Below are 26,307 nucleotides of genomic sequence, written 5' to 3'. Positions count from 1 at the left end.
AGCATTTTTTTTAAACTTCATCTAAGAAAAAGATTTATAGGTAATTTGTCCAATTAACTCATTAAGACAATGTGAACAAGAACATTTCCAAATGTTGATTCTGCACTAGGCCAGTAACAAACTAACAGCAACGCAAGAGCCAGATGAAAATTGTCCCTGCTTTGAAAGACAACTGTTAAGTCTTTAATGCCTCACATGCTTTCAGAGTTTCAGCATCACTTTGCTGAAACTTACACAATTTTTCAACAGATCAGCAGATTTCCTTTGCAGACGCCAGGTTAATTAACAGTCCGGATTTCTAGCTTGTAACAAAACATAGGGCAAGTTTCTGAAGTTTTCCACCACCTATCTTCACAACTTTCCTCTTTTTGATTCCCTTTTATGTCAGTATTACCTGAGTTAAACGAATACCGAAAATTCACAAAGCATATAATTTATGAGCCTACTTAAATCCCCATTTTAATACACATTTTTTAATTTTACTTCCTCCGTGTTCCGCCTAAAAAGGTGGAATTCTAGGCTGCAGCTAAAGCAGTAATCCCCCTTTTCTTCATCACAGCTCCATCCCATCCCCTTCTTTGCAAGGGATCTGGCAACCCTACAGGGGCTGGGCGTGTTGCTGCAGTTTGCTGACCAACAAACACACACGCACACACACACCGCCCCCGCTGGAGTTCAGGCCTCCATTCAGTCAGTGAATTGTTAGGCCACACAATTGCTGGATCGGTATCAAGAGAAGCAGTGAGAAGACTTCTTTTGGCCACAATCCACGTTTACACCCGATTATATAGAATATAAAGCTACTCCCTTAGCTCTCCTCCTCAACTGAAAGAATTAAAAGAGAGCACACCTTCACAAGCCTCACATAGTCAATACTCAAACACATAAAACTTAATACACGTGACTTCCAAGAGCATACTATTGCATGTATGCCTTTACTGGTTTTACCAGAAATAGGTGTAATCAAATAAACTGTTTTCCTCTCACGATGATTGTGTAAGTTTAAGAACTTGTGTCCTGCTATGAGTCAACTAGAGCAACTCAAAGTATACAGCAAAGCCCTGTAGTCAGGCCAATTCGTGTTTTGAGAAGTTAAAAAACTAAGCACTGGTATATTCTCAAATGTCTGTTTCAGCCTGCAAATCGACAAATTTTTAAAGCATATGTATGAAAACCAGACCGCAGTCTCATAACTGAAAGCATTATATTGCATCACACAATAACCAGGACCTGCTGCACCCGAAAGCCTAGATATATACAGGTCTTTCCAGGCAGAGAGATGAAGGACAAAAATTAGCTGTAAGAGCGACTTGCTCAGAAGTGAGCCCAACATAATTGCTATGAACTCCACAACATTCATGCAAGTTAGATTTAGAAGAGCAGTTTTTAACTACGGTGGAAAAAAAGAGTCAACTTCCTCCAGTTTGTAAAAGTAAAGCTTGAAAGCAGGAACTGAGCAGGGTAGTTTGAGCAAAAATGGCCTTCAATAGTAACTTACTCACCACAGAAGTGTACTAATTAAACATTAAGGTCTTAAGAGATCTGCATCTTAATTTTCTAAAACAAATAAATTAAGGAAAAAATTTTGTAGGAAAGGGTGCTAAAGTGCCCAAGGCTATCCACACTCCTCTCCTTGCTGCCGGTGTGCCTGAGGGAGCCCATCATCTTTCCAGGAAACCTCAAGCTGCACAATATGACACCCTTCTAGCACCGCAGTGTCATCTCCAGGGGGACCAGAGCTTAATGAAACTACACAACATCATTCTGCCCAGCTATGCCTCCACTGCTGCCAGCCTGGACCACTTGCACCTGGAAAAGAAGGGAGTTTTATGGATGCTCATTTCTAGAGCAAAGAGGTCAGAACTGGGATTAAACTCTCAAGCCAGGGACACAAGTGTCTCCGTAAAAGCTTTATACACTCCACAAACCTTTAAATAAACGACTGCAGGCCTGGAAACCTCAGCCTTAGAACACAGTACTCATTTTTCAGTTTACAAAGCAGCTTCAAAACCACCTCAAACAGAACTGAGACCAAAACCGAGTCACAGGACACACACTGCATGCATCTAACCGCACTGCTTTCCAGCCAGAACACCCATCTAAAACACGCAGGCACAGCTGAACGCCTGCTTTAGTCATCGCCACCTATTTTAGCTGTTGCCTCCCTAATCTGCAGCAAAACCAAGGCAAGGCTCCGGTGTTCCTCATCACCCATCATTTCACTCTTTGCTGTCATGTCAAGCCCACAGCTGCGTGATTTCCTGGCAAGTGTGAACCAACTCCCACTTTGATGACTGATTCACAGACCCGAATAAGACATGCTTACAAGAAATATTCTATTAACTTAAAACCAATCTGCCCACCCCAGCTGCTTGTTCCCCCACAACATCCCTCCAGAGGCTGCGGCCCTGCTGGTTACATCAGTTCGCCAAACTAACGTGCTCCGGTGCAGAGTCATGGAAATACCCAGGTTAATAAAGATGACTTTTCATTTACCTCCTGCCCCCTTCACCAACTCCTTTAGTTGGGTCAATGAGAAGAATAAGTAGAAAAACGTTCCCTCTTGCAGACATAAGACGACTACTGATTCAGGCATATCTTAATTATCTTATAATTTAAAGATTTTATCTCTGCGCCTCAGTAATTTGGGGCCAAGTAGTAAAAGTAAATATCAGCCTATTAATATGACTGGGGCGCAGCTCAGCAGAACACAGATTTTAATTTCTGTAGGCATCTGATACCGAGGAGTTCCCTTGAGCTGGCTGAGTGCCTAGACGTTATTAAGGGAGCCCACATTTTCTCTCTTCAAAATGTCTTTGCCAAAACACAAACAAGGTGCCCCCAGTGGGTCCTGTACAGAGATGAAACGATCAACACGCAGACGCAGAATTGCAAGACAGAACACGGAGCCCATTTGGGTACGAGATGCCTCAAGGCACCAGGGGACAGGGCAGGTATAGATATAGGGATATATAGATATATATAAGCCATGCTTGCCTTTGTACACAGTACAGGGGGGGTTGGCAGAACTAGAAATTAATGTAAATGCTAATGTAGATTTGTGCAGAAGCTGCTCTCTGCCTGATAGGTTAAGCTGTGCTCTGGCTGATAGGGTACGCCATTAAATTCATACAGTAAATTGGTCGCGGCACACCTAATCTCACCAGCTTTTCAATGATTAACTGTTAGGCAATCCTTTAGAGATTTCTGTATTTCAGAAGAACTGACATGGCCAGAGAATTATAGGACTTGAAATGGTCGCATCTTCCCCACATACCACATTAAAGGAAGCAACCCACAAAACCTGTGAATAAGCAAATTACATGAACAGCTCAATTTGAACATATCCCACATTTTCAAAACCTTGATTAAAAGTATTATTAACAGCTGTTCTGTAAGCACACAAATGTGGCAAGGCATGGTTAGAAATTACACTCTTTCCTTCTCCCCAAACTATCTCCGTAATAGCGGGGATATAGACAGAACGAGTTACAGCAGAAGCAACTCCACCAACACAGCAGAAAGCATTCCTGACCGTGTGAATGTTCTGATTGAACAGATAAACACTTTTATAAGACAAATACTTTTACAAGACATACATGTAACATCTGTGCATAGTTACAGCATTCTCAATTCTGAAAGTGGCTCGTGTTCTTTAAAATTAGTATTACACACACACGTGGATTAAGATGCCCTTGCACTGCAAACACAATGTTCCAAACTTTGCTCAAAAAATTTGAACACTCCCCAACTTCTTATCTAGCTTGACCTTATAGAGTACATTCTGAAAAGATCACAAAAGGAAGAGTTTTGAGGGACCATTTTTCTGTCAAAAGCTACTCACACATCAAGTGAATATTAGCAATTTATGAAAACAGAAAAGTACAGCTCTGTTCTGAGACCCTGCCTACTAAGATTTCACTCTCACACACAAAGTGTTGCAGTAGGGTGTGGGTTTTTTTTGACCATCAAAATGTAAAAGGTGAACAAATGACCAGGCAACACGACTAAGTTTATAATGCATATCTTACTGCAAAACACTGTAACTACAGAGCATGGCCAAGCATATAAAAAACACTTTTATAGCTGAACTTGATTTTAAAATTGTAATTTTACTTCTCTGCAAAAGGTTGAATGATGCTTATGTAAGAAGCAGAAGGTACCATATTAGTTTATTCACAATTTCTCTTTCCATTTTTTGTTAATTCGAAGTCTAGACTTCAAAACTTACAATCAAGTCGATTCTTTTTAGATCCACATGGAAGGGATTTTTTTCTTAACTTTGTACTTACACTATAAAAATGGTAGAATATATATAAGCAAGTTTTCCAATATGTAAGCAAGTTTTCCAATATGAATCCTGGTAACAGAAGATGTTGCTGAATTTTCTCCTTAATTCCATGGTAGTAATGCTAAAATTGCCAATGTTTAACTTCTAAATTAACCAACTGGTTTTTTATTTATTTCCCCAAAGTTTTGTTAATTCCTTCTATTCTGTTCTTCCAGAAAAAAACAGTAAAACCAAAAACATACTGAAGTCACACCAAACTAGCATTCCAGCTGTGACAAAAATCTCCAGAGAAACTCATGATTTTCCTTGCAGCTAAAATCAGTTTAGAATGTTAACCAGGAGTTCTTAACCAGAGTTACTTACTGCTTCACAAAGAGACAATGTCTTTTCTGATAGTAGGTGTGATATAAGGCTCATACACCACATATGAAACTGTGTGAACACCAAGAGAGATCCACTGGCAAGTTCAAACCATGATTAGAGCAATAAAGTGACAAAAGAAACGGATATCACCCCCACAAATAAATAAAGAAAGAAAAAGCCAGTTTCAAAAGGAGAACCTGCAAGTTCATGCTTTGCATTCTTCCGCTATACTGAGAAACAGACAATTGATGACCATAAAACCTGACCAATAATATAATTGAAAATCAATTGAAAAGTTAGGTAAGTTCAAACTTAGGAAATCTTATTTAAAAATAGCTTAATTAATAAAATCATCAGTACTACCAGTAACTCGTATGCTACACAGAACCACATTCATTACTATAGGTGAAAGTACATACAACACAGCTATTTATCACCCATTAAAAATGAGAATCAGTTAGAGCTTCAAGTCACTCCCAATATCACCTTGCAAGGCAGGAAATGATAAGCAAATTAATCCAGCAGTTTGGTTTTGTGCACACAGAAGCAAGAGCTGAGCTTCTACAGAAAAAGAGTTTCTCTAGCATCTGATTTTTGCAGAAGACTACAGATAATTGATTGGGAAAATCTTATTTATGAGCTCTATTTACCTTGAGAGTTCCTTTCCTAACTAAGGCAGGTTAGAGGTGGGGGGAAGTCATCAGCTACCCGTAGAGAGTATCCCCAGGAGAGTAAAGCAATCTTAGCTTTATTTAAAACAAGGCTACAATTTTCTTTTTAATTACTCAAATAGCTTTGAAAGAATCAATATTTCAGATGCAAGATCAAAAATAAACCAGATGGATATGAGAAAACATTATAATGCAATCTAAATGAGGCTTTGCACATTTCATTAGGTAAGAAATGTTTAAAGTACTTATTTCTCATCATCAGATCTTTTCAATTTCATATAATGCAGAATTTTAGTCTGCCTCATTAAAAGCAAAGCATGAATTTTTCAAATAAGTCATTTTTTCCTTGAAACACCAAATCTTAAACTAATCTGGTTGAGGGAAAACAAAGTTAGTTTCTATTCCCTGAATGGGGTTGATACTTGTAATCAGATTCATACTTAAATAACACTGGAAAAAAACTGGTCTCTGCTGTTCAAACTTATTTTGCAACTAAGTACCATACACACAGGAAATCCTCCTACTTTTCAGTGTTAATATCTTACAGAACTGAAATCTTGGTTTGGATCACTTGTTTGCACCTTCTCCATTACAGCAGAGTATATTTTTAACATAACATAAAGCACTTACCCTTCTAACCGGACATCAGGTAAAGATCTGTTGAGTGCAATCATTTCACTTGCCATTAAGTTAAATTGATTTATTTTAAACATTTCTTTCATTTTTTCTTGCTCCTCTTTTGGAATGACCACAGGCTTCCCCATCTCTCCAGGTCCTTCATGTGGTTTTTGTATGGGTTCTGGAACTAAAAACAAATAAAACACTGGTAGCTACTTTTATATTTCTTTACATTTTTTATTCCACACTGTAGACTGTTCTTGTTTTGAAATGGAGTTGTAAAAACACCAGGTTTTGAAAGTGAAAACAAATCTTTGTGTATGGGAGTTTAACAGATGGAGTTAGATGCAACTCAGAAACCACAATTAATTAAAAAAAAAAAAAAAGTAAGGGTTTATGTCAATCTATCAACATATTCTGGAACAACAGACATTTATGGAAGTAAGTATTCAATCTTCAGAGTCTATAACACTTGACATGTTTAAAACATAGAAAATTTAATATCAAACATCTGACCAAGCTGGAAGAAAGGGAGGAGGAGGAAAGGAAACCAAACTTTTAAAATACATTGTTTTATTGTTTTTGTTTGGTTTGTCTTTTTTTTTTCTAATTAAAAAACCACCAACAAACATTTAAAACAACTATTTGTTAATTTTTCTTTTTAAGTATTCATTCACTTTTCTCATGAACTAAAATACTTTAAATGTTCAAATACTGGATTTGAGATATATTACTACCTTACAAGTTCAGCACAAGCTTTAATTTAAAAAATAGTAAGTTAAAACCTAAACAGAAGAGCAGGAAATATTTTAAAAATTAAGTCACCCAAGCCATCAGTAATGGGCCTAGCTTGAAATTATCTTCAATTAGTTGCTAGGACAGCACACTAAAATTATACCTTATGCCAAGAGCAAACAAGCATGTAAAGGATAAAAATATAAAAAAATAATAAATAAAGTAAAAGCCCAAGGCTTCCATCCTTGCTGAAACACTGAAGAATTGAAATATAAACATGCCAATAGTTAAAACATGCACACACACTAGTGAAACACGTTGCTGGTTTGCATTTAGCATTAATCAGTTAAGCCATAATGTGTTCCATATGAGAAATTTTCAAGTCTCTTAAGCAACTACACTGAAGCAGTAGCATTTAGCAGAGAAAGTCCTCTGACCGCAATGGTGATTTTTTTCTACCATACTCCCTTTGACTGTGAGTTGAGCTATACAATGCTGGAAGTTGCCAGCTATCCAGTTGTACACTGAAAATTGATGGAGTCAGTATGTCCGAGTATATCCTGAGAAGACTGGATTTAGGCATGGGCTTTAACCATGGTCTAACCTGAACAAGCAGCTTGTTTTGTCTTGTTACTTCTTAAGAAAGTACAGGTTTAACTTCATTGCTTCAAAAACATCTAAACTTGCTCATTTGCAATTGTATAAACTTTTAAACTAGAATTTATGCTTTCTTAGGTGGCAATTAAGATAAAATAATATACAATTAGGCAATTAGTTGGACTTAAGTTTATGTACTCAGCTTTTTTATTATGTAAATATTAGGCAATTATGTTGTCATAATTGTATTTTTATTAAATCTACAGAACTTTATTTCCTGTTCAGATGAACCTATATACTGAGTGCTTAACACACCCTGTTAGCTTTTGTTTAATCATTTTAAGTACTGTTACATAAAAATATGTTTTAAAGTACCAACAGTATCGTTCAGCATTCTCAGGAGTGAACCTTATCTTAGCACATCTGTGATTTAGTATTAGAAAAATAAAAATAAAACAAAATCTTGTTTCATTTACACTTTCACTTGTTTCTTAACTTTGACTAAACCAGCCCAACTGAGCAGCTAGCTTAACTGAGACCTCTGATCTCTCACATCTGCAGATCTTGCAGTCAGATGCTAATTTAACACTTCAGTGACCTGGATCCAGGCGCACAAATCTGTCAAATTCTTCAGTCCAATTCTTAAGTTTCATTAGCGAATACATACAACTGAACGACATATTTTACCTAAAAATTTTTCCCTTTTCTTTCCCTGGAGAAAAAGCCAGCACCACGGCGTGCAAGCGTGGAGATGACTTTCCAAGGAGAGCTAGCCATGGGCTCTTTCATGTTTCTGCATTTACAGCCACCCGTTTTCTTACAAAAGCATGCAGTACGTATAAATACAAGCCAGCAACATTCTCCCACAATGACTAACAGGTGTTGTTAAAAAAAATTTCCAAACTGCAGGGCTCTTTTGTCAGTTAACGATGAAAAAAGCCTTTCCTTCAAAGGAATACAGACACATACTAATGACATACTGCCAACAGACCATTAAGTTTCAGCCATGGTGGAGGGGATGAGCAAAGGCTTAAACCTACGACTAAGTCATCCCACCCTATTCCAGTCATAGATGCCCTCCTGCAGGAGCAAAGTAGCTCCCAGTACACCCCAGACCCACCCCAGCTCCCCTTCCCCTCAGCATCTCCACACGCCCCTCTCACAGCCTGGCAAGGGCCCGTCCCCATTGGGCTTCGCCTTTTGGGCCCTCATCTCCACATCGGCACCATTTCAACTACCAGCCCTTCGTGCCTCCAGTCACGTAGACCACTACATGGTCTACAGCCACCTTGCAGGTCCCCGTAACCATCTGCACTGACTTTCCACAGACCTGCCAGTCAGCACCCCAGAGCCCAAGGCGATATATCCAGCGACACTACAGACACGTTCTCGGTCGCCCTTTGACTCTGACAGACTGAGAAGGAAAGCAGGCAGGGTCATCTCACTAAATCACCTCAATTCATCTGCTCTTCTGACCAGCAACAACTGCAGTTACCGACAAAAATACCCACGTTCATTTAATGCTTCTTATTTTGAGCAGTTTGCAAAATATACCAGTGGTATACATATGACCCAGTATTAGACACACCAGGTGAAGCTCATAATTTAAGATGCTAATATCTTATGCCATCAGTACCAAGGGGAAAGTTTGTTCCTCAATGACAACTTAGAGCATGTTTTTAAGCCTTATTCAGGAAAATAAACTCTTTCAATTTTCTGCATTAGAAACCAAAGGAAAACATCCTTCTAACTTCGTGAAAGCCTGAGCTGGCCAAAATTATCCTCAAAATCCCCTGCTCCTTCTGAAATATCTAGAGATTAAATTTTCCAACGAAGCAAGCACAGCTTAAAATAAACCTACGCTCTCTTCAGAAGAACTTACTCATATGTTCTGTAGGTTCATTAAATGCCATACAATTCTTCCACAAACTGCTAAAAGAAACTATGTCGTAGGCATAAACAACAAGACTATCAAATTCAGAACACTTCAGTAATTTATGCTGAATCAAGAAAACTAAATCCACTATGGAAATTAATAGGATAAAAAAAATAGTGAGAAAGTAGATTTTTATAAAAACTTCACAGAAGAAGTAGTTCTAGCATTATTCGAGGATCTTCTAGGCATTGAGTGAGAATAAATCCACTAGACTCTAAGTCAGTAACCTACTGGAACATAAGAGTATCAAAGATCAAGCATGCAAGTAGGTAAAATAGAAGTGTCACAGTATCAACTGCAACCACCATTTCCAGCAGACTTATTTCTGCACATAACTTAGTAAAATTTAGTTGTTAAAAAAAAAGAAAAAGAAAAATGAAAAAAAAAAAACAAAGAAACATTTTTTTCACAAGGCAATCTAAGAAAATACAAAGATATGAAGAACTCTAACATACGAAAGTTAGGGAAAGGCCAGAATGAAGACTTTACTCAACTAAGTAAAATTAACATTGCATAGGTAAAGTCGCTTTAAAAACTGCAGATTTTTCCCTCATCTGATGGATTCCTTTTAATTCACTAGTAGAAAAATATGCTCTGGAATTGTTAGATTCTCAGTGTGTCATCTGGTGCATACTGCTCAAACCTAGCTCAGGATTCACTAGATGTTTAACCTGAAGCCAAGGTATCTTTATTTTACTACTGATGATGGAATACTTACTGGAAGACTTGAATTTATATTATATACATATAGCCCCAATGGATAAACTCATCTGAACTTTCATCATCATCAATATATCAAAAACAAGTCTGATGATATACATCAACTTCAACTGCTGCTGGTCAACAGACAGAAAAAATCCTGTTTGCATGACAACTCTAAAGAACCCTGGTAAAATTTATATGCTTAGCATCACATAGAAACTGTGTGTGAATCCAAGATGTGGATCAATTCCTTAAAAACACAGTATCAGTCTTGTTCTCAAGAAAATTTCCCAACTTCCCAAAGCAATGACTGAGTTCCAAAAAAGGACATGCTTTCTACATATCCCTAATTCATTTACTGAAAAAGAAATCCAAAAGATACAGCATAAGCAGTAAGTCCCTTCTGCAAAAGCTGGATGAACTAAAACCTCTGAAATGTTTGCATGCAGTTGTGGAAACAACAGTTCAGCGTTACTAAGCACGGAAATTCTACATTCCTATACATTACTATTCTCTGTGGACATTTACCAGCCTCTTTTGAACATGGGGGAGTAGGGAAGAAGAACATTTCCTTAACATTTCCCTAATGTTATTCTGTAATAGAGAAACATTGTATTTAAAATATTTCAGAAAATTTCACAGGGAGGTCAAAGTTGTCCATACCAGACGACAACGGTGGAAAAAGCTTTTGTGGCAGAAATCACTAATTAATCTTTAATACACTTGGCTGACTAGACTAAACATTCAGCATCACCGCATCAGTTCCTATAGCTGCGGTGAGACATACAGACATAGCCTTTCCAGTGGAAGAGAGACCATACTACAAATGCAGATGTTTCACAAATAAACTGGAGGTGGTAGCTGCCTGCAGTTCTAAATGGCTATGCTAAGACATTGCAGAGGTGAAATCTGCCTGCACAAACCCTTTTACCCTACATAATCAACAATGACATCCCTAAAACAAAGTTGGCAAGATGAATGGCACTGGTATTCAAAACAAAACAAAACAAAACACACAGCTGGTACCTGAAAACCAAGATGACAGGCGCAAAACAGAAAACTGATATGAAGAGCTTTAGTAGTGAGTAACACAGCTCACTTCCAAAAAAAAAAAAAAAAGCATGAATGTACGTTTGTACATGCATATATACACACACAAGCTCCCCTCATATTTATCACTTTTATATCCACTTTTATTCTAGTTGCGTAATAAATTCTTTTTCATTACAACATAATTTGGTCAGAGGATCACTGTCCTTTATTACTACCTTTACTGACCATATTTTTATTTTTTTTCTGTGTGTTTTTGTTTTGTTCATTTGCTTTTGAGGTGGGGAAGGTGATTTGTTTTATTGGTTTACCACCAAGTCTAGTGCAGTTAACAAAGCTTTGTTTCACTCATAGAAATGTGGAACATGCTTTTTATTATGTTAACATTAGCTGGTATTTCTGAACTGCTTGTTGCTTAGTTTCATTATTACTTTTCACGTACCTTTATGCTTAAAATTTTACATCTTAAGTAAGAATTTGAGTCTGCAATCTAAACCTGAGACAAAATGTGCTTGTTTCCCCAGTCGTTAGAAAAACACTGAATGTTCTGCAACACCTAAATGCTTATGATACTATATCGGTGAGACAAACATAAAATGTTTAAAATGAATGTAACAATCATATTTTAAAGATTACTTCAGCAGAAAACTTACCATCTCCAGCAGGCAGCCCTCGTTCTTTTTTCTCATCACATTTGTTGCATTCGCTGAAGTAGAGCAATAGGAACATATCCAGAAGGACCCAAACCAAAGAGGTGGCAAGGACCACCTTGCAATATGCAAATTTTTTCATGGCACTTTAAGTCAAATACAAAAATTAAAAAAAAAAAAAAAAGTATAAATAAAAATATCAACAGGTTGCTTTAATCCAGTTTGAGAGACCACGTTCTATATCTGGAAAGGAAAAAAAAGAAAAAAAAGAAGTAAGTCACAAAATGTTACCTGAGGACAGAAGCTAAAAGCAGAAATTTAAACTACATTTTAGAGGTAACCTAAGTTAATTACCAAATGCTGTATGTATCAAAATGAATGCTTTGGGACAACGAAGGCAATAATGCTCCAGTCTTTTACTATGGCAACACTCAGAGCACAAACCATTAAAATGAGTATTCAAAACAAAGTGCTCTGCTGAGTCACTGAAAAGGAGAGTAACCATCCAAAGAAAATTAAAATGAACCCTCTGGACTCTTCAGAAATCTGAACAAGATGAATGAATGAAAACTAGGCACACCTTAGGAAGCAACGTACCAATCAGGGCTGAGCTAAAATCTCTGGTGCTTCCCTAATGTAGTACGTGCTGACTTTCTGTGCCCTTAACTAGGAATTCTTGTCTACAAACGTCAGTATTTTACATACAGCCCCATGGCACATTGGACCTTAAATGTGAAGACAAATGCTTTGCTTTCAGCAAGCCAAAAACAAACCTCCTTTTTAGTAAAATGAACAGTAAGTAAAGTGAAGAGAGTACCCACCAGCTGCTGTGTTCACTTACTAGATGTTCAAAGCTAAAGACTTCAGCTGGTAGTTTTGACAATTAAAATTACTTTAATGCTCAAGTATAGACCAAACTGCTATGCATTTTTCAAGACATTAAAATTTTAGAATTCAACCTCGGAAATTGCTTTGTCCAACTTGAATTACAACAATATTTTGTTACAAAAAACTGCTTATTTCCATAAGTGACTTTTCTGGGAGGAAAATAAAGAACAACTTTATACATGATTTCTATTTATGTAAGTGAATAAGTATGTTTTTTTTATTATGATTGTTTTTTTCAATCAACATTGTTATTGTTTTTTAAACTGGGAGGTTCCATATCGGTGCTGAGATGTTTCAATATAAAGTACTCCCAAAGTTATTTCCACTGGGAATACTTTACTAGTTAAACCCTGAATTACAGATATTCTTAACTTGTGGAATAATAAACTGAAAGTAAGTCTTCAAAAATAGACTAGAAGTTAAGCTTATTAACATAAGCACATAGTTTCTCATATTCTTTCAGCATAAACTGAATAATTTATCAGAAAGAAGAACTTTAAATGTAAGCCATAATCATGGAAATACCTCACCAAAAAATCTGTATCAAGAATACCCTTCCTTTAGTATTTCATGATCATGATTTGGTTCCTGTTCCCTCCCACCCCCTCTTCTTCCTCATGTCAGTGCTATGATAACTCTTTTCTAGATCATTTATATTCTCCTTTTATTGGCTGCATACATATCCATGTCTACATCCATCCCTATACTCTTAAATGGCATAAATTTCAATGTCATAGCAATGTAGGAGCATCTAGTCTTTTGCAAGAATACAAAGGCATGTATCCCTTTTCTTCCTGCACAGATGTGTGAACACCAAAAAAGGGTTCTGTTTGGGATAATCTCAATTGTTTGGGATAATCTTCATTGACATCTACACTGTAATACTTAATACACTACACTGTAATACTGGGAGGGCTACTTAAAGTGGATGTATCTGCAAATAATAGCTTGATGATAAAGAGTAGATGAAATATATCATTTAATGTTTCGATTACGTTAAGAAAAAAGATATATACTTTTTTGCAGATGCAATGATGGGCCTAAACTCTGGATTACAGAGTTGCACTATCAAGTTCTATAAAATCATCAGCATGGTAATTAGCAGCAGTGAAATCAAAACTGTTCTGTTAGTAAGAAAGCAGAACCCAAAACCATCATGCCATTATATAGTATGTCTTCTCATCTTGAGCACTGTATGAACATCCAGTCTTGTAAAATCAAAAAGAATATAGAAAAGACAAACAAGAAGAGCAAAAAGGCAACGACCACAAGAAATAGTTGCATTACAAGATGTAAGTGGAGAGACCTGGATGGAAAAGAAGTAAACCTAAACAGGTAACAAGTCTATAAGATCCAAAGCCGTATAGAGATGGTACACAGAGAAATCTGTTACCCATTTCTTTGAGAACAAGGAGGAGGATGAGTCAGGTGAGTTTAGCAGCAAGAGGCTAAAAACCAAGAAGGTATCCAGTGGAACTCCCTGCAGCAGTTCCCTGCCAGTGCTGCAAGTCTATTCCTCAGCTGATAAATACCAAATCTTCACCCCTGGTTGAGGGGCTCCCTGACTTCACATCACTGCACACTAGGAGACTGCAGTGAGGAAATAACAGTACAAGTTCCCCTGTTTCTTCCCTAGACAGACACTATCAATCACTGTCAGAAACAAAATACTGTATATACAGACAAATCTGTCTGACACGATATGACTGCAGTTAAACTCTCCATGGGACGGGTTTCTTCTTTAGCTCTAATTTGGGACACCACAGAAATAGTCTGGAAGAAGAATCAAGTTATACTATTACCCTACTTACACCTAAAGAAAAAAATGCTAATTAAACTAACGCACTTTAAAGAAAATACATTCTTATAGTCTCAGACTATAAAAAGATATTAGGCTACAAAGGAAAAGTATAAAATGGGCAAGTGCACAGTGCTTATGGGTCCTCATTTTGGACACGTGGCACCAGATGGGTGGTATCTGGGAACGCTGAAGGAGCAGGCTGCAGCATGACCTGAAGAAGCAGACTGTCAGGTGGATGAACTGCAGGCCGGACCACCAGGCCCTGGGGGTTTTGACCAGCAGTATGAAGTCCAGATGACAAACACTCACTCCTGGTGTCCTTCAAGGATCAGAACTGGAGCTAAGACTGGTTAATGCCTTCACCACAAGGCTTTGGGGTGGGACAGTGTCCCCTCAGCAAGGCCGCTGGTGACACCCAACAGGGTGTCCTAGGACCCTGGAGGGATAGCCCAGCAGACAGCAACTTTAACACATATCAGAATTGCACCCTCACAGCAAAGGTAGCCAACTGCATCGATGGCTATTTTAAGCAAGAATAAAACTAGCAGGTTGGGAAAAGTGCCTCCTCCCCTCTGTTTGGCACGTGTGAGCTGGAAGCGAAGTACTGTGCCCATCTGGGGCTCCCCAGGCAATCCTGCAGTGTAATTTACCTCTCTTGCAAGTTTGGCAGTGAGCCACGGAGACTATTAGATGGGGTTAAATGATGTAGTAGAAGGTTGATAGAGCGAGTTTTCTTTTTTTATACTTTCAAAGGAGAAGACTAAAGCAGGTATTTAAAGGTTCTGAAGGTCCACAGCTACCCAGCAGGAGGATGCAGAGAAAATGAATGCAGACTTCGTGAAACTGCAGACAACGACCACAAGCTGGAACATGGGAAATACAGAAAAATTCTTTGTCAAGGGAAAGGGAAGATGCCTGATCCCACTGGACCTGCTTTAAGCAGAAGGCTGGACGAGATAACCTCCAGTCATCCCTTCCAAACCCAATTATTCCATGATTCTAACGAGGTTAATCAGGGTCATAAAGGCATGAAAACCCCCAGAGAATCAGAGTCGATAGCTTCTCCGCATAACTTTCCAGTGTTTGACCGACCTTGTGGTGAAACATTGGTCCTTTAGGACAAGGTGGAACCTCCCTTGTTTTAGTTTATAATTGCTGTCTCATTCCCCTGCCACACACCTCAGAGAAGTGCTAGGCTGTGCTTTCCCAACACCCTTCTAATACCTAGGAGAAGATTAAGTCCTCCTGAAATGAGCTCTTCTCCAGACTAAAAAAGCCCAATTCCCTCAAACTCTGCTCAGCACCCTCAGTCCAAGCCTCAGCCATCTCAACGGCCTTTGCCTGAATCCCTTTATGTTAAGAATAGCTGGGGGAAGGGGAGGGTGGACACAGGATTTAAGATGTAGCTGGTGGAAAAAATTGTGCTATCATATGACAAAGCGGATTGAGGAACTGAAGTGGATTAAATATAATCTCCCCCCCCCAGAATAGTTTTAAGTTTCCTGAAGTTTTTAACTTTTTACTTTGTTGGGTTCACTATGCACTCTACACAGCAATTCTGTCAAGAAGTGACAGGGAAATGATTTACAAGCTTAATAACTCAAAATCATTCTTTTTGTCAAAAAAAAAAAAAAATGCTGGCTTAAACAATTTAAACAAATTACCACATCAATAATACCAAACTGTTTAAGTTTAATAACTGCATTTGCTACTGTGTGATCCAATAAATGGAAGAATTTTGCAAAAGCAGGTATTTTTCCTCCCTTTGAAACACTGGATAATGTTCACAAGAAGTGCATTGTTTCACATTGCCACCTATTTTTTTCCAACACAGTTGGCATGAGAGGAAATGCTTACTCTTCTCAGTATAATGACTGCTGCATAGTCATGTATTTTTAGCTTCAGACCATCTTCATTTTTGTTTATACTAGTGATCAGTCTTCAACACTACTCTTGGTAACAAAGACTTGACAAAGGACTTCATTGCCTTTTTTGAACTAAGTCAGGATTCTGCACTAGATGCAGCATCTAAGCCAAAACAAAGCTGATCTAAAGTTTGTATTCCAAACTTTCAGACACGAATAAACAGAAGTTGGCACAAAGTAAGGGCTCGTCAAAATTGTGACACAATATTTGATATTTCAAATCACATAAGGCATCAGTATTGATTCAAACCACATGGAAAGTGATTAACTGAAATAATTTTCCTTATAAGATTGATAGCTACACAAAACTGAATGCTCAGTTTTTAAATATATTTAGTAATGTGGTAGAAAAGACTGACATACTCTAGGTAACATATAGTAGGCTTATGTACAGGTTTTTAAGCAAAATTTAAAAAATGAACCAAGTGCAAATTGGCAGCATGATTGTCTAAAATTCCATGCATCTGAACTATTAATGAGGTCTATCCACTTGAGTGCATCTATATTTGGGAACAGAAGCAATGCCAACAAGAGCCTCAAGTTTTAGAATTTTATCTCCCGTGCCAATACATTTTTTTCTTTGTTACTGTTCCATGCACAAAGTGTTAGTGGCAATACTATAAAAAGCAAAGGTAAAAAACATTCAGATCAAAGGGGCAGCCCATCACCTGTGGAAAACAGGTGTATTTACGTGAAGTGTCATCTTCACAGAAACATAAGTGAATTTAATCAGAAAATAATAAAAAAAAATGATACTGTATGCCAGAACTCCCTTCTGCTCATACAAAGAGCTACTGATCAGTGGGCTATACTCATTTGATGGATTTTGAAAGCTTTTAGTATTCAAGTCATCTGTTCTGTACAATTCAGCAACAGCAAGTTTTGAAGAAGTGATGAGAGAAAACAGATCATACTAGTCTGAGCAGTAAGAGAAACATTCTTTAAAAACAAACCTAGTCTTCAGAAAAGTCTGAGAAACGTAGGTCTGTGTAAAATCAATTTGTCTTTGCTTTGTGTAGAAAGATTACATTTAATTCAGACAAGAATTTTCAATTCAGAAGTCAATTTTTTTAAATTAGCCATTTGCATAAAAACAGTTTCTAAAACTGGCAGTGCTTGGACTGAAGGAAGAATAAAAAGGAAACATAGGAGTAGGCGATTACACTTTTGCCAAGAATGAACTTAATACACAAAGGCAGAAGTTACTATTTCAAAAAGGCTTTTCTACAAATAAATTAGAAGGTACTAATATGCTTATAAAAATAGATGCTCTCAAGAGATGAAGATCCAACTCATCACATAGAAAAGCAATGTCATAAATGTAGCAACAGATAATGCATGCAATCCACAGTTTGTCAAAGTTTGCAACTAAGTCACTGTGTACTTGAACTCTAATTCTCTAAATTATCTAAAGAGTCTTTACCTCACCTCTAAACCTTTATGATTAGTTCAAAAGGCTTCCAGAAATATATATATGGAAATAACATTCCTAGACTGAATAGAAAGTTTTCAAAACCAAGCTCTTTCAGTTACAAGAAAAATCATTTAAAAGACATAACTATTGTGGTACTTATCCTTTTCAGAAATGTCTTACAATTATTTTCCTTCTGAAAAGAGTTTATGGTTTTGCAAATTAGAGCACTTAACAGTTTCTCAGATAAGTTTGTAAGCAGCACATATTATCTTGATTAAAGCTCGGTATTTGAGAAATCAAGCAAGCATTTGGTCAACACTTCCAAGTAGCTCACAGCACTATAACAGATCCTCCTGATTCTCTTCCTAATCAGTGCTATTCAAATAAAAATACCATTTGCAGATTAGGAATAATATGGTATAGCCTAAGTATTAATTATGCAAGAAATATAGTTTACCTCTTTAAGAAAGATGAAATACGTGAAAATGAATTTCCAACAAGGGTAGGGAAATAGAAGTGATCAAATGCCAAATGGAATAAGAACAACTGTGATTACCTAATCTAATAAAGCCAGGATGGCCTCTGTAATCCCTTCTGTAGCATTCTGAAACAACCACTTTGTGAAATTTTAAAGCGTGATAGCAGAAAAGTCTCATAGTACATGAATATAAGATGTAATAACCAAATGATCTGAAACAGGCATAAATGCAAGAATATCTAAAAGGACAGCAAGTTGTCCAGGCATACAGTTTAATAACATACAGTGTATATTAATACTGCATTAACAATTTTATTTCTGAGAGATAATTCTATTTAAGGTGAGGATGATGAGCATTAATAAAGGAACTGATGTTGATAAGGTGATCACAAGAAAAGCTGTAAAGGTTTATTAAAGGACTTATTAGGCTGATGAGAATGTTGCTCAGACAATCTGGGGAAAAACTATTGAGTAACCTTGGTCCTAGATCTAGATGGACAGTCTTGACACTTGCTACTGTTAAAAATGACAAGTGATAAGGTAGGAAGAAAGAGATGATCTTGTGAATTGGAGTAAATGAATCAAAATGACATTTAATAAAACGTGTGTAATAAAATAGCATGTATTTGTGTATGAACCACAGTAACTCTGCTTTCAGATGGAGTTTCAATAAAGGTAAGAGTCAAGAGGGACACTGTGAGCTGCCACTGTCACCCAGCCACATATAAAAGAGAAACAAGATTCCTGGATGTATCATGTAAATTATTCTCTTTCAAAAAAAAAAAAATAAACAAACCAAACTTGACCAAACCACTGTATAAGCACCAGTATTTTGGAAGGGAAGGGAAGGTGAATTATGAAGTAGATGTTGCAAAGTAGAACGCAGTGGCTCTATAAGGGACCACTGCAAGGGATTGGACACAGTGAACCAGGTAATTCTTTCCCCTCCCAGTCTTCCAGCCTGGAATTCATAGAACAATTATGAACAGAAATGAAAAGGCCTGTATCAATTGCTGCCAGTAGCAAAGCAGATGCTGGATCTTTGTCATAAGGCTCTTCCATACCAGATCATTGTTTGTGGGGCGTTTATTTTTTTCTTAGTCATTTAAAATGGAAAAAAAAGAAACAGCACGCTCCCACATAACCACACTCGTGTATTCCCCTAATACCAGATGATCCCAATAGATGGTTTTTTTTTTGAGCATAAAAGGTTGTTTACAGAACTCCTCAAACTAAAGTCTTTGAAAGGCTTTCTTAAAGTTACTTCTTTTCCCCATGCCAACAGATATTTGTTAGACTGACTTCAAGAAAGCTCCATCTTGCTTACAGAAAGAAAGTGCAACAGGCGAGGTTTCTAAGGACTGCATGAACAATATTTTAATCAGATAAAGGTTCATAACCAATTTATTCAACTTTGGAGTTGCATTCTCTTCTACAACAAACTTTGCTACACCAGAAAAAAAAGAATAGAACCCAATGGGGAGACAAAATATTCCCTATCAGAACATCACTGTAAATATTACAAGAGCTCAAGAGGATTGCTAGAATTTGGAAATCAAGAATGCAATAAAAGTACAAAGACTACTGCTGTCATACGAACAGCTGAGATTCACTAGACTCCTATGATTTTAAAGTAGCTTTCAAATGACTGAGCCAACAATTGCTCTAATTTTTCTGTCTGCTCTCCAGGTTGAAGGAAAATTAACTAAAAATAGACAGATTTATTCAGGAACCCTTCAGACATTTCCATTCTCTCCTCAACTGCTTTGTGATTTAAAATGTGCTTCTATTATGCCCAGTGAACAATCAGTATACATTACTTCATATGCCAATCCTACACACAAAAAAAAATTACACATATAAATCTTTTTACAGTACAGCTTCAAGCATCAGGAGCACATAATTAGTCCAATTTAATTACAACACATAACAACTTGAATACAAAGATCTGTAATACCTTGAAGCTAATAACAGTAACTTTTTGCACAGGCGTTCAGCTCTTAGGTACTGGCAGGTAAATTCAAACCACCATCATTCAAAGCTTTTCCTTCCTAGGTCGAACACAGCCTGTCCTGACAGCTACAGAATAGGCAATCCTTTTAGGAAAGCAGATTTATAAGCCAACAGACAGTTGTTTCCTTTCCCTGCAACAACCACAGTCTTAAATTGGGCTACTGACAGCTCAGATGCTAACAGAGAGGCAACGTGCCTCGTCAGAGCCGGAGCTCCTTCGCATGCACGCTCTGGGAGGGCTACTGAGTGCGCTTGACTTGGAGTAACAGCCAGCCAGAGAATACGGGCAGTGTCTTCATCAGTGAGTACCGCAGGCAGCACGAAGACAATAAGTAATTCACCAGTGAAAAGCTTTTGTTAGCAGCAGCAAGTGAGGATTTTCACGTCAGCGCTAGGAAGGCACAGAGCTCATAAATCCCTGGCACACACCAGTCAGTGCCTGAAGATGCATCAGTGAGATTTATCTACCTGTCCGAGCCTTCTGCTTTACCTCGTACTTGGCTTTTCCACTAAAGCAACACCCCTCCTGATTGGCATCCCAGAGCTATAAACTGACTCCAGCCTTTGAGAAATCCCTAGAGAGCTGCAGTGGATGGTATTCCTACCCCGAAACTGCAGAACTAACAGAGGAAAATCCAGTTCCCATTACCTCAGGTGTTACAGGTGACCACCTCCATTTCCTCAAGAAAATGAATCTTGTCTGTGGGGTACAGACATTGCAAGTTTACCATTAGTCAGAAGACAGAATTACTTAAAAGAAAGTAATTTTAGTTTCACTATCAGAGTCCCTGGAGGTCTTCAAAAGACGTTTAGATGTAGAGCTTAGTGATATGGTTTAGTGGAGGACTGGTTAGTGTTAGGTCAGAGGTTGGACTCGGTGATCTTGGAGGGCTCTTCCAACCTAGATGATTCTGTGATTCTCTGACAAATGCAGGCTTCAAGGTTCTTTGAAGAAAAAAGCTTCACTATCCAGAATTGATCGTACAAAGCTGTAGTCTCACAGTAGTAGGTAGAGATGAGGCCATTAGTATAGTCACCATTTGCTGTCTGCTACAAAAGTTTGTAAATCCTTCTACCTATTTTAGATCCTCAGACTTGTGACACAATGTAATCACAGCATGAAGGCTTCTAGCCAAAAGAAGCATCACTTGGCCTTACAGAGAGTATGTTCATTAAGACCAAATGTATGCAAGCACTCGGGGATTTCTAAGAATTGAGAAGTCGAGTCACACATTCCAAAGAAACTATTTTAAATCATCCGACAGGTGCACGATGAGCTATAAAGTAGAACTAGCCAACAGGACTTTTTAAAAAGTTGAAACTCCTGCTTAAAAAATGAGATTTTCTATTGAAAACAACCTTCTTTAAGAAGTCACATGCACAAGATTAGACTATGTAGCAGGAAAAAACACAGAAAGCTGTTCCGCATTCTCAATGCTCATATCTTCCATTTTCCTTTACAGTGGTTCTGCAGTCTGGAAAAATCAAATTGTATTCAAAAATTTTTTTAAAGTTCAACGTTAAAGCGTCAATCTGAAAATTCATTTTTTTACCAGCCGGGACTGAGCTAAAGTGAATACTCTCCTCTTCAATAGATCACTCTTCGTACAGATGTGTCAAATACTCAACAATTTTCTGCAGATGATTTTCTTCAGTCTGCGGATGTCAACAGTTACAAATGCCAGGTAATATTCGCTTCTGAAGTATTTTGAGGAAATACGCAGATTCTTCTCAACACTGACAAACACAAAGCAGGGTGTTATTTACTCTATATTCTGCTATTAAGATAAAAGTTGTAAGGGAAGAAAACTAAAACACTCAACTCAGCCGTTAGCAGTGAAGAATCACAAATTTCAAGGGGAAATTTTTGACTGCTCTCAGGTCAGAAGAGCTCACTGTCACCAAGCTAGCTATACATGTTTAAAAGATGGTCAAAGACCTAAGCAGACTATGAAAAATCAAGTGAGCAAAGCTTTTACAAGACCTTGAAATCACCCTCGCATGTTAAGAGAAAGTGTTAAATCTTACAAGTCTCAAATGGTTTAAAATATCCAGCCTCTATAAGGCTTACGATTATTTAGATATGTATCGAAAACAAAGCTAGAGTGGAATAAAATTGTTCATTAATTCTTCAAAAGCTTTTAAAGATAGCATAAAATTACATTGGCAAATAGTCATTAAGGATGAATCACTAATGGCCAAGAATTCGAGTGAAAGAAAAGCAGAGTCAGCTGATTAGAAGAAAAGATTATCGAGGAGATTTCTGGAAAGATAGGGTAAAATGCAGAGAACAGAACCAAGTGTCTTTATGTGACTAACTGTAGAAACCTTTAACCCTGAAAAGTTTCTATTGTAGACTAATAATCCTGAAGGGGAACCTGAAAAAATACAAAATATACTTGAACATTTTCCCTCTGCACGTAATATTTGTGGAAAATACACAAAAATACGCAAGTGTTATAAAATAAATGAAGATTTGAAAACAACACAGATAAATAAAAATTGATATTACACATGGGGTCAACAGTGTTCATCCTAGAGAAGCTAGCTGAATTCTGCTTAGAGTAACTGCAGAACTTACTAACAAATCACATGCATGCAGATATCAAGTTAATAAGTGATGAATAGTATGATGCAAGTGACTAGGCATCAGGATTTAAAGAATTAGGAGATATAATTTGCCAAAAAACAATCATTTAAAATACAGTAGATTAGATTATCTTAAATAAAATGAAGAATGGTACAAAATTCAAATGTTTTGTTAACATTTTACTTCCCACCCTTTTAACAGTGACGCCAGAGATACTCTAACAAAAAAACCCTACACATTTACGCCTAGAAAAAACACCAGAGTTCTAATAAAGTAGTTCAGCAGTATTGCAGGGCTGAACATTTTTTGAAATATAGAGAAAACAGTTCTCCATACCAAAGAAAAAATCTGAAGAAAAATTTTTAAAGATTTTTTTTCTCTCCAGAGACAAAGCCTGATCGCACATGGCAAAAAAAAAAAAAAAAAAAAGCAATCATTTTCCAGTTTCATGATAGATTCATGCAATCCTTGCAGTGTTTCTCACTAAGCCTGTTATCCTTTGCTACATCCACATGCAAATGTAAATTCTACATAGAAAGCAAATGGCTGCACTTATGCAGACAGGCCATACAGCTTTTAAGCATATATTAACACGTGGAAATCAATTTTCACATCATAAAGCTGTCCACTCAGCAGGTAACTTCTGCTGACAACAACTATTTTATAATTTTATACTTTTTTTTTACAAGCACAGTATTGCACTAAGGTCAAGGTTCTTCTCATCTGCCCTTCTCTTTCCCTCTTATTCATAGTGGCTTTAGATTTAATTTCTCCTAATTCTGTCTTCCCAGGCATCTCTGGCAAAACACAGCATGATATTCCTCCGGATTAAGTTCTTCATTTCGTCTGTCAACCCAAGAGGACGTGCACGTGGTATAAAAAGAACAGCCACAAGATTTTCTTCAAGGACTCCTGAAATTGTCCACAGAAAGTCTGTCTCTGAGGTAGGCAGTCTTTGTATCAAGGGGTTTTACCTTGGATAGTTAAACAAGGAAAGAACTGTCAGATGAAAAGCAAAACAGGCAGATTGATAAAGCAGAGTTATGGAAGTCCTTTAAAATTTAGAATCGTTTGTAAATTTGGACAAGCAAAAAAAAAAAGAAACTGAAAGGGAGAAGTAGCTAGAATAGTTTGCAAACAGCCTGATACAGCAATGGGTTGTGTTCAGGACTAGAGTCCTGGATACTTTTTTGTCCCCATGACACCCTGGTCTTCAGCACAGGGACTGACATTTCTACAGGACCAGAGCTTAAACTCCAGAATTCAGACTTCAGATGAGCAAAACAGGCTTACATGCTGAAGCACTTGTGATCCCTAACAGTACAAAGGAGTTTACAGAAGTATCAGCATCATTTTGAACAGTTGCAAAGGCTACTTTGAAGTATGGGGACATTCACTACGAGTCTACTCTTCCTTTCCATTCCTGAGCATTTTCTCCTTGGACATTCAAGCAATCTACCCCTAACTCTCAGGCAGGCAGCAGCTCTGACCAACGCTATTTCATGCAAGCTGATGCTCTCCTTTCACCTCTGCTCTTCCATCTAGGTTGCTACCATACAAAAAAAGTATGAAGATAACAGGCAAAGTAGAGTCCAGATGAAAAAGTGCCCTTCTGTTGCTGCCAGAACTAGGACTGTTTAACGTGAGAAAGAGGAAGGGAGAATGGGAAGAAAGGAGTTTAGATGCCACCCATCTAAGAAATACACAGCTTCCCATGTGATTCAAAAAGCCCTAACCATGCAGTATTCACCTATCCATTGAATATGCCTTTCTGTAAGGGCTTAAAGAGGTAATTTTAAATGATGGAAGGTCATAAATTAGCAGGCACAGCTTCTGTGTTCCCTTAAGCGGAAGGGAGAGAACTTGCTTTAGGCCAGGTCATATGCTAATGTTAATAAATCAACAGTTTTTACATTAGTAGTCCCTACAAACATGAACATGTGAAGAGCTGAACTGGTAGACAAAAAAACAAAGCCCAACAGAATAGCCACAAAGGCTGGCAGAAGCTTGATGGCAAATAAGAGGCGATGTGTGGCCAGCCAGCAGCATCAAACCACTTTTAATTGGGGAATACAGAGACTACATAGGAAATAAACTCAGACTAAGAAGGACAAGAAATCCAGCCTGCTAATTTCATCATGAACTGCTTTGTCTTTCCTCCTCCGATCAGCCTGATTTATTAGATAACCTCAGGAAAAAAAAAAAAAAAAAAAAAAAGACAGCAAGATTTCATTTGCTGGTCCTTCCAGACAAGCTAAATGCTGGCTACACTGAAGACTCTTCTTAGACATCTCCAATACCACAGTAAATATTTTAAACCTCTTTATATTCATTACAGCAGTGTTTCCAAATAATTAATCAAAAATATCCACCAGTTAAACTTGATTTGCTGAAATTTAAAAGCATGAAGGATTAACATTGAGAACAAGAGCATGCTGCATTTAAAAATCAGACAAGTATGATAAAAAATGCATTTTTTCATTGTCAGAATGAACGTTCTTCTGCACTCTGGACACCCCATCATAAAAAGCATACCTTTGTTGATGAGGGAAAACGTAACAAGAAGGAAAGAGGTCTGCATCAAAAGTGGATGTTATATTTAAAGAAACTCTTGGGTAGCACGACTAAGTCATTGCAATTGCGTTTGTGGAGGGAATTCCAGTTTGGAAATCCAAAGGTTAAACTGATCCACTGAGCAGACTTTCCGACTTTTATTTCATCAAAAAATACAAAAAGTTAGCATTCAAGGTCACAATTGATTGAAAGCAGTAGCATGGAAATGTTGAGTTTTAAGGAAAATAGCAAATCTGATTTGTTAACTGCTTCAAAAATATGTTTTTTGTTGTTGTTTTTAAATGGGAACAAAACCCTCATATTTTGAACTCCTTTGAGAAAGGAAGTGCTAGAAAAATTTTTGCTAGTGCAAAACATTAATTTGGACATAAACCTGGGAAAGTATTTAATCAAAGCCATTTTCTGAGGCTTTGAAGACAACTACATCTTCAGCATTCTGTAATAAACATTTTTCTAATATTTCTGATTTTTTTTTTGTCTTAATTGTCCAGAATAAAAAGAGCAGATTCACTTACATGTCAAATTTCAAGACTTATTTCAAGTAAGTTGTTGCAACTCTGTCTTTTATCTCATCATAGCATGCTGGCCAACAAACACACATGCAGCAATGCAACAAAGTCAATCAAGGAACTGACACAGCAGCAGAATGACCAAGGAACACAGACTGATCGAGTATCTCCCACCAGCAGCAACTTCCACTCATTCCTCTTACCCAACTGAACACACCATTAGAGTCAACAACCACAGAACAAGTGGCTAGGCTACAGGGAAAGAAACAGCAGTGGAGACACCTCTTGAGACACAATAAGCAATAAATCCAGAGATAAGAAACGTACTCTGCTTTTTTATTTTTTATGCTAAATTTTTATTCTATGTAGCTACTAATATTCAACAGAATCAGGAAGTAACTTTGGACAAATTTTTCCCTCTCTTCTAAAGTGATGCCTGTTCAAGCGATACTTTTTAAGCATTAGGAGGACATGTCGGATCATGGTATTTTGAAGTTGTCTG

General features: G+C 37.4%; 1 protein-coding gene across 3 annotated transcripts in view; it reads right to left on the bottom strand.

The window, feature by feature from the left end:
* The window catches only part of GALNT1 (polypeptide N-acetylgalactosaminyltransferase 1), an 81,317-nt gene that overhangs the window by 31,979 nt on the left and 23,031 nt on the right, over window positions 1-26,307 (bottom strand). For all 3 annotated transcript variants that reach the window (XM_027451792.3, XM_038174758.2, XM_038174759.2), the window contains 2 exons: window positions 11,617-11,856; window positions 5,956-6,130 (listed from right to left, as the gene is read on the bottom strand). In XM_027451792.3, coding sequence (XP_027307593.1) covers window positions 5,956-6,130; window positions 11,617-11,755 — 314 coding nt within the window. In that variant the 5' untranslated portion in view covers window positions 11,756-11,856. The remainder of the gene's footprint in view (window positions 1-5,955; window positions 6,131-11,616; window positions 11,857-26,307) is intronic.

The sequence above is a fragment of the Anas platyrhynchos genome, chromosome 2, assembly GCF_047663525.1.
Source record: "Anas platyrhynchos isolate ZD024472 breed Pekin duck chromosome 2, IASCAAS_PekinDuck_T2T, whole genome shotgun sequence".
In the NCBI taxonomy this organism is placed as follows: Eukaryota; Metazoa; Chordata; class Aves; order Anseriformes; family Anatidae; genus Anas; species Anas platyrhynchos.
This window is presented reverse-complemented; position numbering and strand designations above follow the sequence as displayed.